Source organism: Microtus pennsylvanicus, chromosome X (assembly GCF_037038515.1).
Source record: "Microtus pennsylvanicus isolate mMicPen1 chromosome X, mMicPen1.hap1, whole genome shotgun sequence".
In the NCBI taxonomy this organism is placed as follows: domain Eukaryota; kingdom Metazoa; phylum Chordata; class Mammalia; order Rodentia; family Cricetidae; genus Microtus; species Microtus pennsylvanicus.
This window is the reverse complement of record NC_134601.1, coordinates 49,389,775-49,405,566: the sequence shown is the minus strand read 5'-3', so window position 1 is coordinate 49,405,566 and position 15,792 is coordinate 49,389,775. Positions and strand designations below refer to the sequence as shown.

General features: G+C 35.2%; 1 protein-coding gene and 1 pseudogene across 1 annotated transcript in view; one reads left to right on the top strand and one right to left on the bottom strand.

Annotated features, from left to right (window-relative positions):
- Tenm1 (teneurin transmembrane protein 1) overlaps positions 1–15,792 on the bottom strand; it is a 784,432-nt gene that overhangs the window by 165,512 nt on the left and 603,128 nt on the right. Inside the window, exons 14-16 of the mRNA XM_075956580.1 lie at positions 5,479–5,664; positions 3,180–3,203; positions 1,151–1,297 (exon numbers count right to left, since the gene is read on the bottom strand). Of these exons, the coding sequence (XP_075812695.1) occupies positions 1,151–1,297; positions 3,180–3,203; positions 5,479–5,664 (357 nt within the window). The remainder of the gene's footprint in view (positions 1–1,150; positions 1,298–3,179; positions 3,204–5,478; positions 5,665–15,792) is intronic.
- On the top strand, positions 13,690–14,070 carry LOC142841356 (small ribosomal subunit protein uS8 pseudogene; annotated as a pseudogene).

Sequence of the window (15,792 nt, the reverse complement as noted above, 5' to 3'; positions counted from 1 at the left end):
TATATATATATATATATATATGAACTAGTATTTTTTAGGAAAAAAGAGTATACTTCCCCATTCTCTCTGTATGTGTGTGTCTGTTGTCCTTCCATTCTAATTCATGTGGTTACTTGAATTATCTCATTTAATACTGATAACCACATTCTATGTACTTAATGCTTGTTACTATTAATTCTAGTTTTCCCATCCATAACATGTAAAAAAAAGCTTCGTTTGCTTCTGTTTGTGTATATGGTGTGCATGTGTATGGTACGCATGTGGGTGTTTGTTTATGCACACGTGTGGAGGACTAAAGCTGACATTGGGTGGCTGCCTTGATTACTCTTCACTTTCTTCATTGAGGCAGAGTCTTTCACCCAACCCAGAGTCTACCACTTAGGGCTAGATTAGCTAGGGGGAGTGCAAGGATTCCCTGTCTTTGCTTTTCAGGTCTTGGGAGGAGATGGCTCTGTCCAATGAACTAGCTTCCCAACCCAAAGGAGAAACTTTTACAACCAGGTGAAAGCCTAAACCCTATCTGCTCTCTCACGAATTTAAGCTCTTTATTGGGATGGAAATGATAAGAAATGTATCTCACAAATATAGGAAATAGGCCCCACATTTAATAATCTACTTTATTTTAACCCAAGGTACTGTAATTAGGAAAGCATTTGTTGTTAATTTCGTATTTTCTTGCCAAGAAAGAATACAAAAGTTATGTCAAACGGAATAATCATAATGATGTTGTCAGATGCTAATGTACACAAAATGAAATATTTTCTTTGTCCTTAATTATTTAGAGCTCCCTCTTTTGTCTCTACCTCTTAGCAATACTTGATGACTTTCAGAGGACACAAGACAATATTCTTTGTATTTAAGAACTTAACATGACGTTTTATTTATTAGTTTTTGAGACACACTCTGCATCTATTTATGATTACAATTAAATGAGATAATATACATGTAAAACATTTGGAGCATTGCCTAGACAGAGTAATTTTAAATAAACAATATTTTAAAAATATTATTGAAATTAAAAATAGTATCATGCCATGCACCTCAATCTTATTGGTATTTAGGATTCTTAATTTTTCCTCTTAGCTTGGTTACTACTGTGCTAGAGGCAAGTCTCTTGCTTTCTTACACGAATGTTTTGTAAGTAACTCACCTCCATCATTGTCCAAGTTGTCTCCACAAAGCATTTCCATGACAATATTGCAGCCTGTCCCACTCCAACCAACCTGACACACACAGTGCCAACCATTTTGATCCAGGGTACATCGTCCATTTCCAAAGCAGAGCCCTGGACAGCCATCTGAAAAGACAGCAGAGGGTAACAATTGCAGAGATTTCAGAATGGGATTGGCCAACAGTGATGTATCTGCCTACAGGGAAGAATTTAATCATCTGGGCTCTGTTCGGATGAGGTGCTGAATAAATGCAAGAGGAGCTTGCTTACTTGCAACACCTTCCCAGGGAACTTGTTATCCCTGACTTTGCAGTGTTTTTCCTTAGAGAGCCAATTAAGTGTTATTAATGCTAACCCCAATTCCCAACCCCTGGTTCAGATAGAAAGGAAACTGTGGTGGGGACAAGAAAATTTTTTTGTTTGTTTGTTTCTTTTTGAAAAATGTATCTTCTCATCTCTATCAAAACGGGATAGATGATGTTGTATCTAGTTATGGCCAATAAATTGGAGAAAGCCAGCAGTTTCTATGAAGAGAAACTTTCTTCAACTGCTTCTCGCCTGTGATGATTTCCCCCTGTGTTCTAGTGCTTCAGGACATAGGTATGTTGGTTTGTAATTCAGACCACACCATGGTGTATTTGCTTATTCCTTAGAAATGTGCTGCACTTTTTTTGCACCTATTCAGATTTTCAAGATTACTATTGATCTGAGGGCTAAGCACTGGGAATTTTACTTCTGCGGTATCTGTTGTATAAGCCAGCATATTACTGTATTTAAAATAATAATATTAAGTAATCAGAAAATAGTTATGGGATCAAAATATGCCATACATAGAGTTTCAGAATTCTAGAGAATAACTGGGAAAATATACTCAAGAGAAAGTATAATATTTGAATATTTTTCGCTAATTACTAAAGCACAAAGACAGGCAATGTTGCTTCTTTAGAATTAGATTCTTTTTCTTTCGTACCTCCTGAAAATGTGCCTTACTCTTTCTGCCAATAGTTTAGATGTAGGGTCTATCAAAAGGGAACTGTGCATGTTCCAAGTGATCAGTGGCACATATATGGAAACAACAACAACAACAACAACAATAATAATGATATACAGGTCTTGAATATTTTCCCAATAGTCATACAAGACCAGACATGGCTTTTACTAGGGATAGTCTGATCAACATTCTTTTCACTGTATGTCTTCAAAAGAAAAATTCAGAAGCATAAATATAAACATGGGTTTAAAAATATTGAAGTAACCCCACCTTCTGTCCAAAAGGTTTTCCAAGTAATTATCAATAACCCAGAGAAAGGAAATAAAACCTTAAAATAGCAGAAGGCAGACAGAAAGAATGATACCTTTTATAAAAATCATATCTCCAAGTCTTGACATAGAATGAGTATCCTTAGCCTTGATAAAGGAATTTTTGTATGTCTATTCTAATGGATACTCAATGGAAAAAATAAATCTCAAGGTGATTTGGGACAGAAAAACACCACATATCTGAGAGAAAAATCCCTTGTTGTTTCAGTCAAAGGCAAATTCCTGGAGGGACAAAGGATAAGATACTTATAATGGGGAAAATTCTGCGTTTATGAGGACAGGAGTATTTTATACATGGACCCAGAGATATATTGTTTTGAATAATACTTCACCTGTTTACCTCAACCAACTTTATTTAATAATTGTCTGTAGACTTGTGTCCATGTGCAATCCTCTCCCACAAGTTTTTACAAAAGAACACAGAAAAAGAGTCCTTAGAACTGCCAGTCTATTCTATACTGTAGGAACATTGACTTGGATGTGAGACAAACAAGTTATCGTCTAGTCTCGTTAGTATAAACACAGAAGTATTACATTTAAGTAAGGTTGCCCAAAGTAAAAACCAGAGAGAAACTAACCAAGCAATCAAACGAATCCAAAGAAATAAAACCAAAATGCCACCACCTTTGTTCTCCCACATGCACATTGCTTTGAAAAGCACATTCCTGCAACTAAGAAAAAGTCTTACCTCGGACAGCATCTAAGTAGTGAGCTAAAGGGGGGAAGAGAAAGATTAAATAAATTTCTGGGAGATAAACACTATACAACACATACTTATGCTTTACCCTCTGTTGTCTGGAAGGAGAATGGCAACCTATGGATTGTTGAAACACATGCAGCTCAAATATTGGTACACTGGACTGTGTATTTTGAGAATAATATTTTCTGTGGGAAAGTTATTAATGTCTTTTCTGCAAGAAACTCTATTAGGCTTCCTTAAAAAGTGTCATATTTCACTAAAAGTATAAGAACTTCATATTTTACATTTTAGTAATAACTTCTATGAAAGAGGACTCCCTTTATCTTCTTATTAGGAATATCTTTAGAAGGGAGTTCTGGAGCAACCCACCACCTTTGGTAATTATCATAATATTGAAATAGTCTCATGTGAAGTCAATAAACTTACTGTCCTGCAAAATGTAATTATTTAAGCTGCATCTGAATCACCCCTTACCACCTTTATAAGGAATCTTAACTATTTCCATGGTCATAGAACAAGACTTACTGTACCTATAGTAGAATAGTAATGCAATTTATATAAATCATATGTATATATGATATATATATATACACATATATAGTATGCATTGCTTTGACATATCCAACCATTGTAACAAAATAATGTCACCTGAAAGTGAAAGCCACAGTACAGTACACTAGGGGGAAAATGCTGACAATGAATTGTATATCAAAAACTGTACTCAAGGCAAGCTAATGTTCAGAAGGTGTTGGTCAACACAAATAATACTTTTGTGTGTACTTTTATGTATATATTTGGGTTTATCTTTTTCTTTTCAGAGAAAAGGAACATGAAGTTGGGTGAGTAGGGAGATGGAAGGTTTTTGAAGAGTTTGGAGAGGAGAAATAATAAGCTAAAATGCATTATATGAACAATTTTCAAAAAAGAAATTACCCAAAACAAAAGATAATTTCTGTCTTTGCTTGGTGCACATTTTCTGTCTAGTCATGGAAACGCTAATGGAACACTGTGACCCATTTCCTTAGTGGAACAATGGGAATTGTACAATTGTATTTATTTCATTGTACGTGCATAATGGGTATAATGGGTAGTTTTGAATGTCACTTGATACAGCCTAGAATTATCTGGGAAGAGAGTCTCAAAAAGGGATTATTTAGATCAGGCTGACCTGTGGGGCTCCTGTGGGAGGTTATCTTGATGAAACTGAGATGGGAAAACTGACCTAATATAGGTGGTATCATTCCTTATGTAGGGATCCTGAACTCTAATGGTAGTATCATTCTCTATGTAGGGATCCTGAACTGTTTAAGAAAGGATAAAGTGAGCTGAGCACAAGTACACATACATTCACTGTGCTCTATTCCTGATTATGGATGTGATATGTCCAACTCTTGAAAATTCCTGCTACTGTGACTACCTTACTATAATGAATTGTAACCAGGAACTGGGACCAATAATAAACTCCTTCTCTCCCAAGTTGCTTTTCTCAAGGTATTTTATCACAGAAACCATGAATGCAATTAAAACAAGATACAAGAAACCTTTGTGGTAGATATGGAAACAAATAGAAAGTTTGATTAAAAAACTATTTTACATTAGAAATATTAATTATTAGTAATATCTTTTATAATGCGAATATCACATGGTATTTTAATTATTACATTGTCATCCCCCCTGTCTACAGGGTATTCTGTCTGACCATTGCTTGAAAATTTGTAAATTGAGAACAAGGCTATGAAAAAGGCTGACTCATTCAGCATAAAATCTGTGCTACTGAATGAAGACAGACAATTGAACACAGAAGTTCTATTGACAATAGGTCAGGAGTGCCTTTTTCATATACATAAAAGACAGCCTCTAATGATATCAAATGGTCTCTGTTAAAGTGGTCCCATTTAAAGAAATTGCCTTTAGGTGCTTTCAACAAAAATAACCTATATTTTTCAAAAACAATGGACAGTGAATGTTACTGTCAACAAAAGCTCTTGTCTTATTAACTAATGACACTTTATTCCAATGTATCATCTTTCATTTGCGTAACTCGTAGTGGTTGAAAGCAGAAAATACAAAGAACACTGAAATAATGAGAAAAGAAATTGCAGAGGAAAACAGCACAATACTATTAAAGAAGAAACCTTCTAGTTCACAGAATATTTGTAGTCAGTATTTCTTTCCCCCCTTTTCTCCAACTTCAAAATCTACGACTATCATGACAACTGGCTCAATAGACTGTTCTTGCTTCTTCAATTATCCTAACTTACTCTAGTCAAAGTATGCTGACACTTACCAATTGTGCAGTGGTCGCCCTCCCATCCAGGGCTGCACTCACATTTTCCATCTTTGCATTGGCCATGCTCAGCACAGTGAGAATGACAGGAACGTTCCTCACATGTTGGTCCTACCCAGCCTTCTTCACATTGGCATATTCCCCTTGAGCACACTCCATGGCTCCCACACTCCATGGTACAGAGTTCTGTGGAAATTCAAAGAAGGCACGTTAGGACATTTAGTGAAAACCAACAACCATTCCTTCCTAAAGTTATCATAATGAACAACACATCAAAGGCTACACCTATACTTTAAATGAAATGTTATGAACATTTAATAATATGTGAACAAAAGACGCTTACTTTCCGTGTGTCCTAGTAATCATAAAAGGGGTGTTCCAAAGAGAGCAGTTAAGATTCTATATATAAAATAAATTTTAGGGCAAATTGATTTTAGGAAGTCTATAAAATGATAATGTCATCAAGACTTAGAAAGGAAGAGTATGTCCAAAAAATGTCCGAGAGGATTCCTTAAAAATTTCTTTAGAATCATAGATCAAATTGAAATATTTTATGATACTGTATGAATTCACAGTGGATGATGACATAGTACAATAGTGTTCTTAGCTTACTGAAGGCGACAACATTGAAAAAAAACCTAATATAATAATACACAAAAGGCAAAGCTCCCAATGACAGCAATCAACTGGTTTCTCTGATGACACAATCAATATTTGTGTTTATTTTAAGCATATGAAATGAGTCCTGGTTGATTAAAGTGTACAGCTTTCTTTTTCTGAAATGTTATTCAGTGTTTAGCCAATATAATGATGGTGTATACTGACTTTGCCAAAGTTGTCTGCTTTGTCTCCTTGACTTTCTGATGAGACATGTTGAATATTAATAAAATCTTGACAGTAGATAAACCAAAATAAAAGCTTGGCAAGCTTCTTTCTTATCTAATTCTTCTGCTAGAGGAGAAGGGATAAAAGCTTATTGAAGGAATTCATTATGTTTGGTGTTTAATGGCCATACATCCTTAAAATCAAAAAGGGTATTCTGGAAGTTGAATTGTCATTTTCATAATCCAAAAGTTGAAATTAATTTTAGAAGTTATTTGATTACTGTAATATTAATAAACTCTATAGATACCAGAATAATTTTCATGATGGGACAGTCTCTTTATGGCAAAGTAATTTGTTCACTAATTTATTATTGTGTTTTGTATGTATAATGTGTTCATATGTATGTGACCACACATATGCAGGAATACATGCACATGTGTGTATGGAGGTCAGAGTTTGATGTTAAGTAGCTTTGTGGACGGCTTGCCACTTTCTTCACTTAGGAAGAGTCTCTTGCTGAACCTACAACAATTTGAACCAATTTGGCTAATGTAGCTATCAACCTTGCCCCAAGGATCCCCTGTCTCTGCCTCCTGAGAGCTGTGGTTACAGGTGAATTAGCATACCTATCCTGCTTTGTTATGTGGTATTGAAGACAGAAATTCTAGTCTTCATTCTTGCAGAACATGCCCTTTATCCACCTCTGATTTTTTGCAGATTTTGAATTGATGGAACGTAGGGAATTTGCAATATGAAATAAGAATGACTGCTATCTCTGCTTATTATCTTTGAACAACTTATTAACATGCTCTATGTGACTTGTGTTAAATATATTCCAGAAGGAATAATCTGTAGCTCTCAAGTGGCTAGTGGACTGATTTGAGATACATTTTAGAGGTATAACCACAGGAGTTTCTGAAGTTTCAATATGATGGATAAAGGAAGGGTAAATTAATAAAAATAGCAATAAAAATAGCAATAAATTAATGGATAATGCTGCTTTGTAAGAAAAAGGAAAACTTTTGAGACTCACAAGTAGAACACCAAATATATTAACTTTGTGATATGTATACTGAGTTATGTGAAAATATCAGTTATTTACTAGAGTGTGTACATCTGACAGGCTAGGTTTTGAGGCTAGGTCTATAAATTTTTCCGTCTTTAGTATATAGGTAATTGAGATAGTTGGAGTACCAAAAGAGATATATAAACTCTGAAATGTTCAGTGAATTAAAAACTAAGTAGGCTGTTATAAAGTAGACACAACTTATTATTTGCTAATAAAAATAAAATACAAAAATATCATGAAGAAAAGGAAGAAAATTGAAAAATACTGGGAAGAAGGCAATGTGATTTAATAAGAACTCCAGTGGGATTACGGTTTAACTTTTGTCAGACAGAGTATGAGGTGTGCTCCCTGTGTTTATCATCAGGAAACTCAGTGAGTCTAGAAAGAACTGTACTGATAAAATACTAGTTGCAAGGCCAGATTGGACTAAATAAAAATAAATGGAAAGCCATTTTCAGGATCACCATGTCTTTTGAAAAGTCTAGAACACTGAAAATATGCTTTAAAAGGTGAGCATCTTCTTAAATAATAGCTTAGATAGAATGATCTTGAACTAGCAAGAGATCCATACATCTTGATTCCACAATTCTGATAGATGATTTGGTCTTGCAGCAGCAGTTCTTGTGAATCTGAAATAATGATCTGCTCCCTTTCATAGCTCCCCCTTGACACTAAAAACTGAAGAGAACTTACTAAGATGAGAGACTTGATTTGAGCAAACATTATCAAGTCAAGACTGAAGACACAATTAGAAGGAAATGTTTCTTACATATTTCTCTTTGCAAGCATATAAAGAGAGAAACACTGATTAAATGACAAAATAGTAACTAAAACTTGGGAGTTCGGGCATAATGTAGAATGGAAATATTATTGTATAATAATACAAAATAGAGTGTCCTAAGTGAATACTTGTAAAGTTCTGTATTATTGATGAGAAAGGCAAGAAGTACTTTATTAAGGTTGTATATAAAAATTTAAATGTAAGATCCAATTTCTAATATTAGGATTCAATATTTCTTACTATTACTTTCTAATAAAAACTAGAACATATAGATAAAATATATATTTAAATATTTTGGAAGATAGTAGATTTCTCAAGGTAGTAAAGAATTACTGTATCTATTTCAAGGCAATAAGGAAAACTCAGTGAGATGATTCTGACATTTATTGATTCTGTTCTCTGTAGAAGTGTCTGGCAGTTATAGTAGAGGAAGATAGAAAGGCCTAGACACTGGGTTAAGCTTTGTTGGTCTTGTGGGGGCAGAAAACAACTTGAAAAATTGATTATTGGTTACTCTCCACAACTTCATGGTAAAGAAAGAAAGAGGAGATGGACAAATTCTAAGAGCCCAAAGTGAAGGTGTAAAGGTTGTTGGACACAGAGATGAGCAATGGCACTAGGGAAACTGTCGTCCAGACACACAGGACTGATAGACTGATGAACTCACAGGGACTGTGACAGCACACACAAGTCCTGCACAAGTTCAGTACAGACAGGGGCAGCAACAAGAAGGGAGGTTGACATGTGATCCCACCTTTAACCTAGAAACTATCTGCAATTGATATCCACTGCCAAATAGAAAATCACTTCTTCTCTGGTGGCGTCTCACTGTGTATATAAACCATACTTCAGGATAGGCTATACACGTAGGAGTAGTAAACCAACAAAAAAAATGCATTCAATAGTACTTTTCGTGGACTTTCTGTTTTATTTTGCTTTATTTTGTATTTTTAGTCTTTTGTTGTTTTTTAATTTCTATTTTATAGGTTTCTCTTCTATTTGTTTTTTTAGAGAGAGAGGGAGGGCGAGAGAGAGAGAGAGAGAGAGAGAGACAGACAGACAGACAGACAGAGAGCACAAAAATGGGTAGGTATGGAGATAGGTAAGATTTAGGAGGAATTGTAGGAGGAAAAAGCATAATTAAAATATAATGTATGACTTTTTTCAATAAAAAGATGAGAACAACAACACTATACAAAAGGAAAAATGGCCAAGATATTTTGATGGAGGAAGGTCATTGGCTAAAAAGAAACTGCCTTGGCCCATCTGATAGAGCAGAATTTAGATAGGCGGAGTAAACAGAACAGAATGCTGGGAGGAAGAGGAAGTGAGCTCAGAAATCATGCAGCTCCTCTCACAGCCAGACGTGATGAAGCAAGCCACCAGGTCAGACATGCTGAATCTTTCCCGGTAAGCGCACCTAGTGGTGCTACACAGATTATTAGAAATGGGCTAAATTAATACGTGAGAATTAGCCTAGAAGAGCCTAGATATAATGGGCCAGGCAGTGTTTAAAAGAATACAGTTTGTGTGTTGTTATTTTGGGGGATAAGCTAGCCAGGCAGCTGGGAGCCGGGCTGTGGGAAGAGGCCCGCAGCTCTTACTACAATATTTCCATCACTATAGCAAAGTAAATTCAAAGAAAGTAGAGGAAGGAAAAGGATAATCACAAGAACTGTGAGCAATAAAACAGTGGCAAATGACTATAGACTGTTAAAAGAAAAAAATACTTTAATTGCATAGATCTATAAAGTTGATAATTCCTTTGTGGTGAGTGGTCAATCAAGCCAAACATACAGGAGACTCTATTAGCTGATATCAGGAATGTAAAGTAGGAAATCATTGTAGATAGTACAAATGAGTTGTATTTTTTGTCATTGCATTTGAACACATTATGAAGTTGGCAATCACCATAAAACCACAACATGTATATATAACAACACAAATGAAGAAACTGGGTAGTGTATAAAGAACTTCATCTCACAATTAATAATAGTCTCATAACTTCAGTCTTAGATGAAAAACACTTTAGTCTTAGATCAGAAAAACATTACATTGCCATGTACATTAACTTAATCTCAAATCATATGTAGTAAGCACTATCTAGCAATGCTGCTGGAACACAACACTAGAAAAAATTTCTAGATTTTATGGAAGAAAATAATTTTGAAAGGAGTCATCAGAATACAACAATAAGAGTAAACTCCAATAATTTTGTGTCCACCAAAATTAATAGTTACTTACCAAAAGACAGAGAAAATATATTCTAGCAGGTAGGATATATTACTGAAAAAAATCATGTATGTATAATACTTTAAGAGTGTCAAATTAATAGTAAAAAGACACCAGAAGTATGTGCATTATATAAGAAGTTATTTAATGACCCAAATCAAATAGTATCATCATATATCTGAGACATAAACATGAAAATAAAGATTAAATGTCTTTGCAAAAACATAGTAACAGTTAAAAGTAAAATGAACAACATAAACAGTAATGTGTTACAGATAACATGAGGGAAAAGAAAGTCTCGAGCTCTCTAGAAGATTCTGTAGATGGTTGCAATCAGTTTGGAAAAGTATTTGAAATTATTTGCCAAAGTTGAAAATTGTGTATTTTGTTATGCCACAGTTACACCACTTAAAATATTCTTGACAGACAGAAAGCAAGCAAATGCTTTTCAAAAGGGATGTATAAAAGTGTTCACAGAAGAATTATTGATGCTAGACAAATTGGACACACTTCAAGCACTTATTGGCAATAGAATGAATAATTAATTGTAGCAATTGTGTAAAAAATGATAAACTGTAAGAAAATGATTGATAGCAAAATGCCACAATACGGATAAATTTGCAAAAGCAATGTTGAATGAAAGAAAATTTAAAAATATCATACATATTATAAGATTTCATTAAGATTTTATCAAAAGCAAGCAAATAGTAGAAGTCAGGGTTGTTGAGTTTTATGGCTCATTAGGTCTAGTGAGGCTGAGGCAAGAGGAATGTTGCAAATTTGAGGTCAACGAGCTTGGGCTATGGCATGACACTGAAATAAAAAGAAAACAAAAGAAAGAAAAGCACCAATGTCCATACCTAGGCAAAAGGGGAAAGGTGGTAGAAATTGGGAACAGGGGTTACAGAAGGTCACTCAAATTCTATTCTGTGTTTTTGACTTGGATGGTAGTTACAGGGCATTCCAGAGTTTGATAAATCATTGAACTGTACGTTATAGGGTTTCTATACTTCTATCTGGGTGGCATATTTTAATATGTTTAAAATTAAAGTTAGTTACTAAAATCATCAAGAGAATATATCTTTCTAACTGGTAGTGAGAAAAATAGGAAGAACTCATTCAAAGAAAAGGCAGAAAGGAGAAAAGTTAAAGAGAAAATTATGAATAGGAGATACAAAAGAAGATTATAAAATGTAAATCCAAACACATCAGTAATCCTAGCAAATGAAAAATGAATTGACCCTGCAATTTGAACAAGAGAGTTTCTGTAATTGAAAAAGAAAATCTAGTATTTTATTTTGGTCAAGAATAGATTGTTAAAAAATACTAACACAGAAAAGTAATAAATAAAAGGAAGAAGCATAATAGATAGCAACCAAGAAAAACTTGAAATGAGTATAATATTATCAGATGATTGTGATTTCAAAGCATAAAGCATTATCATGTATAAATCCAGCTACTATCTAATGACAAGAAGAACAATTCACTAAGAAGGTAGAGCAATCTAGACTCTGAAAATATAGACTCAAAATACATATGATAAACTATGTAAAGCTTTATAGAGTTGGAGCAAGGCAAATGGACAATTTTTCAATCAGTCATGAGAAATCTGTGAGGATGTAGAAAATTTGAATAGATGAACAAATATCTTTAAGATAATAGATGTACATGGAACAATATATTTTCTTTTCAAGCACAGGAATAAGAATGCCCATAAAGGCTGCAAAAACATTTATTCACTAAAATAAGTCTCATGTGCTGTTTCAGCAGAATGCAAGAAAATTAGAAACATATAATAAAAAGATGTTACAAAACTAGCATCTCAGAAAAGACTTAAAATAAGTCATGGGTTACATCCAGAATTTACATTGGAAATTAGGACTAATAACAATGAAAATTGTATTTTTAAAAACTTGTGAAGTTAGAAATCAAGTTGGAACTAAGCTAGAAACTTTCCCCTCCTGACTAGCTTTCGTTTTCCTGAAAAGTACTTTGCAAGCTTCTGGAGTGGAAAGGCATCAACGTACTTACCTAACTATGAACATCAAGAGCTTGCTCAGTGGTGGGAATGCACACCTTTAATCTTAGCACTCAGAGGAAAGAGACATATGGGTCTCTGTGAGTTTAAAAGCCAACCTGCTGTAGAGAGCAAATTCTGGGACAGGTTTCAAAGCTACACAGAGAAACCTTGTCTCAAAAAACCAACCTTCATTCCCCCTCCAAAAAGCTTTAAGAGCAGCCCACTTGGCAAAGATGTACCCACTGATGACCCAGCGGCACAATTGTTCTGGGGGTAATAAGCTACTCTCCCATTGGATTTCGCCTGCTCTACAAGAGGGAATTCCTTCTGTGTACTGTAATTCAATCAAAAATCCATGGTTGAGGAGGCTTTAGACACTATTCTGGATGGAGCTATAGTTATTTAGCTACAGAATACCACCCTTTAGATATTTATAATTATACCCACAAGCAAATGCTACTCTAAACCTTAACCAGAGAGTTTTCTTCCTGGAATAAACTGCAGCAAATACAAAGAATCACGACTATTCAAGCTGCTGCAAATGAGAAACATTGGAATGCTCAGCCCAAATCATGGCACTTTATGCCACGCTGTCTGTACTCAGGGAACATTTCAGAAGATGGGACAGAAGGAATGTAGAAGTTGAGAGATAGAAGGAAGGTGTTCAAAATGTTATCTTCTGGGCATAACATAACCATTGCAATCATGATGTCACAGCAGCTGACGTTGACTGGACTAGGACTGCACAAGACTGGGTATATACTTGATAATCATGGGTTGGGGAGGGACTTATGAGACCACACCCCCATCTGACTGAATAATTGACTACTGGTGGATTCTGAGGGAGATGCAGTCATTGTCTTCACTTGTGCATCTGGTGGGTGAGCCTGCTAACTCAAATAGTCTTGCTTCAAATCTGTGAGTCACAAAGCTAGATAAAAAGTAAATAGTTGAAAGGGATCTGTAAGAACTGATGAATTGTCAGGGGTGGGAGAGAGAAATGGGCAGGTGGGAAGAGAGAGTAACCAGAATGCCTGGTGTACGTGTATGAAATTATCAAAAAAAGAAAATAAAAGTTACAGTGAAAAAAAAGCCCTTGCGAAATGCAAATTAGGAACTTTGAGGAAATTTCTAGACTTAACTACATTTAGTATAAAAGAAGAAAAATTAAAATACAGTATAGAAAATGTTTGCTTCAAGAATAGAAAGCAGATAACTTTGTGTGCTTAGCTCCACCTCAACTGCCTCGTTTCATCATCTTTCCATGTCTTCATCACAGTGTGCATGAACATCCTTGCATATGCTGTCAAGAGCATCAATGCTGATGAGAAGGGAGGTAATGCCAGGTCCTCATCAGGGCATGCTCCAAAGTCATTACTGGGTTCCTAAATGTGATGAACTGTGGTTACACTGGGGAAATGGGAAATCATTCATGACTACAGAGTTGAGAAAATTCTTGTGAACCTTACAGGCACGTGAAACAAATGTGGAGTAATTAGCTCTAGATTTGATGTGAAGCTCAGAGACCTAGAAAATGGAAGAATAATCTGTTTCCCAACCTGTTAGTTTGGTTTCATTGTACTGACAAGCTCAGTTGGTATCATGAACAACAAAAAAGCCACATGAAAACACACAGGAGAAAAAATTCAGTGATTCTTTTTCTAGAAATGTAAAACACATAAATAAAAAGCCTCAGTGGGGGCAGGAAATAGAGAAAGCAGTGAATACATTTGACCTCATTGGCACAGAAAAGAAATTTTTGCATAGGACCCTGATAGTGTAAGCATTTAAAGCAACAATGTATAAATGAGACTTCCGGAAACTAGAAATGTTTCTGTTACAGCAAAGGACACCATCCCTTAAGTGAAGAGAGAAGCCACAGAACAGGAAAAAAAAAATCTTTATGTATGACAGAGGATTAGGATCTAGAATATATAAAAGAACTAAAATTCAAGAAAACAAATAACCCAACTAAAATTGGGCTGTGGAACTAAACAATTTTTTAAAAGTTCAACGTCGTTAGCAATCAGTGAAGCACAAATTCTAACTACGTTGAGATTTCATCTTCCTGCCGTTAGAATGGCGGGGATTAACACAATACATCCTCACAGAGTTTTTATTCACCGCTGGTGGGAGTACAGCCTCTACAGAAACCAGTGTGGAGATCTGAATTAGATGAAAAATAAAACAAATAAAAAAGTATTATCAATTTACACAATAGTTTTTGATGATTAACTACAAGTACCCAGTCAATCAATTGAGAAATATGTATTCCGTGTTCATAAGTTAAAAGCCTCACTACCATTAGGATATCAGAGTTCATCTGCTTAGTTGTATGGAATTATGAAATGCGCAGGTAAATATGCGATTTGTAGAAAAAAGATGCCCATTCACAATAATAACAAAACTCTTGTCACTTCATAATTTCATTTTGGTAGCATGTGAAAATCTATTCTTAAGATCCAGACACAGTTAAAAATTCTAGAAGAATGACAAATCCTTGTAATTATAACACTAAGGTACAGAGATGACTGTGGGATATTAAAAGTTTCAAAGCCACTCTAGACTATGTAAAAAGTTTAAGGTCAGAATGTGGCATGTGAAATCCTGTATCAAAACACCAACTTCCTTATAAAATGAAACCCTTGCCATCGTGATGAAAAAGGAATAACCAAGAATACCCCAAGTAATTTTAAAGTATATTAGTAGGTGAGTTTAGGCCCCAACTTAATTTTTCATCGGCAGAAAATGGATAACACGGTTTAGTGAAAAACTGTACAAGTTAACTTGAATAATGTAGAGATACATGACTCAGTATGGAAAAGCCTTCGAACTGTGAAAGAAGAAGGTAGAACCCAAACACAGGATAATGTAAAAATAATCTATACATATTTGTAAAGGTTAGAACTCTGTAAAAATGACATAGTGGTTTCTTTTTATATACATTACATTTTATTTATTTTTCCATTTATTTTACATCCCAACCGCAGTTTCCACTCCCTTCTTTCCTCCCATTCCCTCTCCCATCTGCCTCTCCTCAACCCCACTCCTCCCTTGGGCAGCAACAAAGCATGTCACATCAAGTTGAGGCAGGACCAAGCTCCTCCTCCTGCATCAAGACCATCCAGCAGGGGAAACAGGTTTCCAAAAGCCAAGTCAAGGACCAGGGACAGGTCCTAATAATCCCACTGCTAGAAGTCCCACAGACAGAACAAGCTACACAATAGAGGGCATATGCAGAGGGCATAGGTTGTATCCATGCAGGCTTTCTAGCTGTTGATCCAGAGTCTGTGAGCTCCCAGGAGCCTAGGTTAGTTGTTACTATGGGTTCCCCTGTGATGACCTTTGAGGCCTCTGGTTGCACCATCCTTCCTCCCTCTCTTCAAT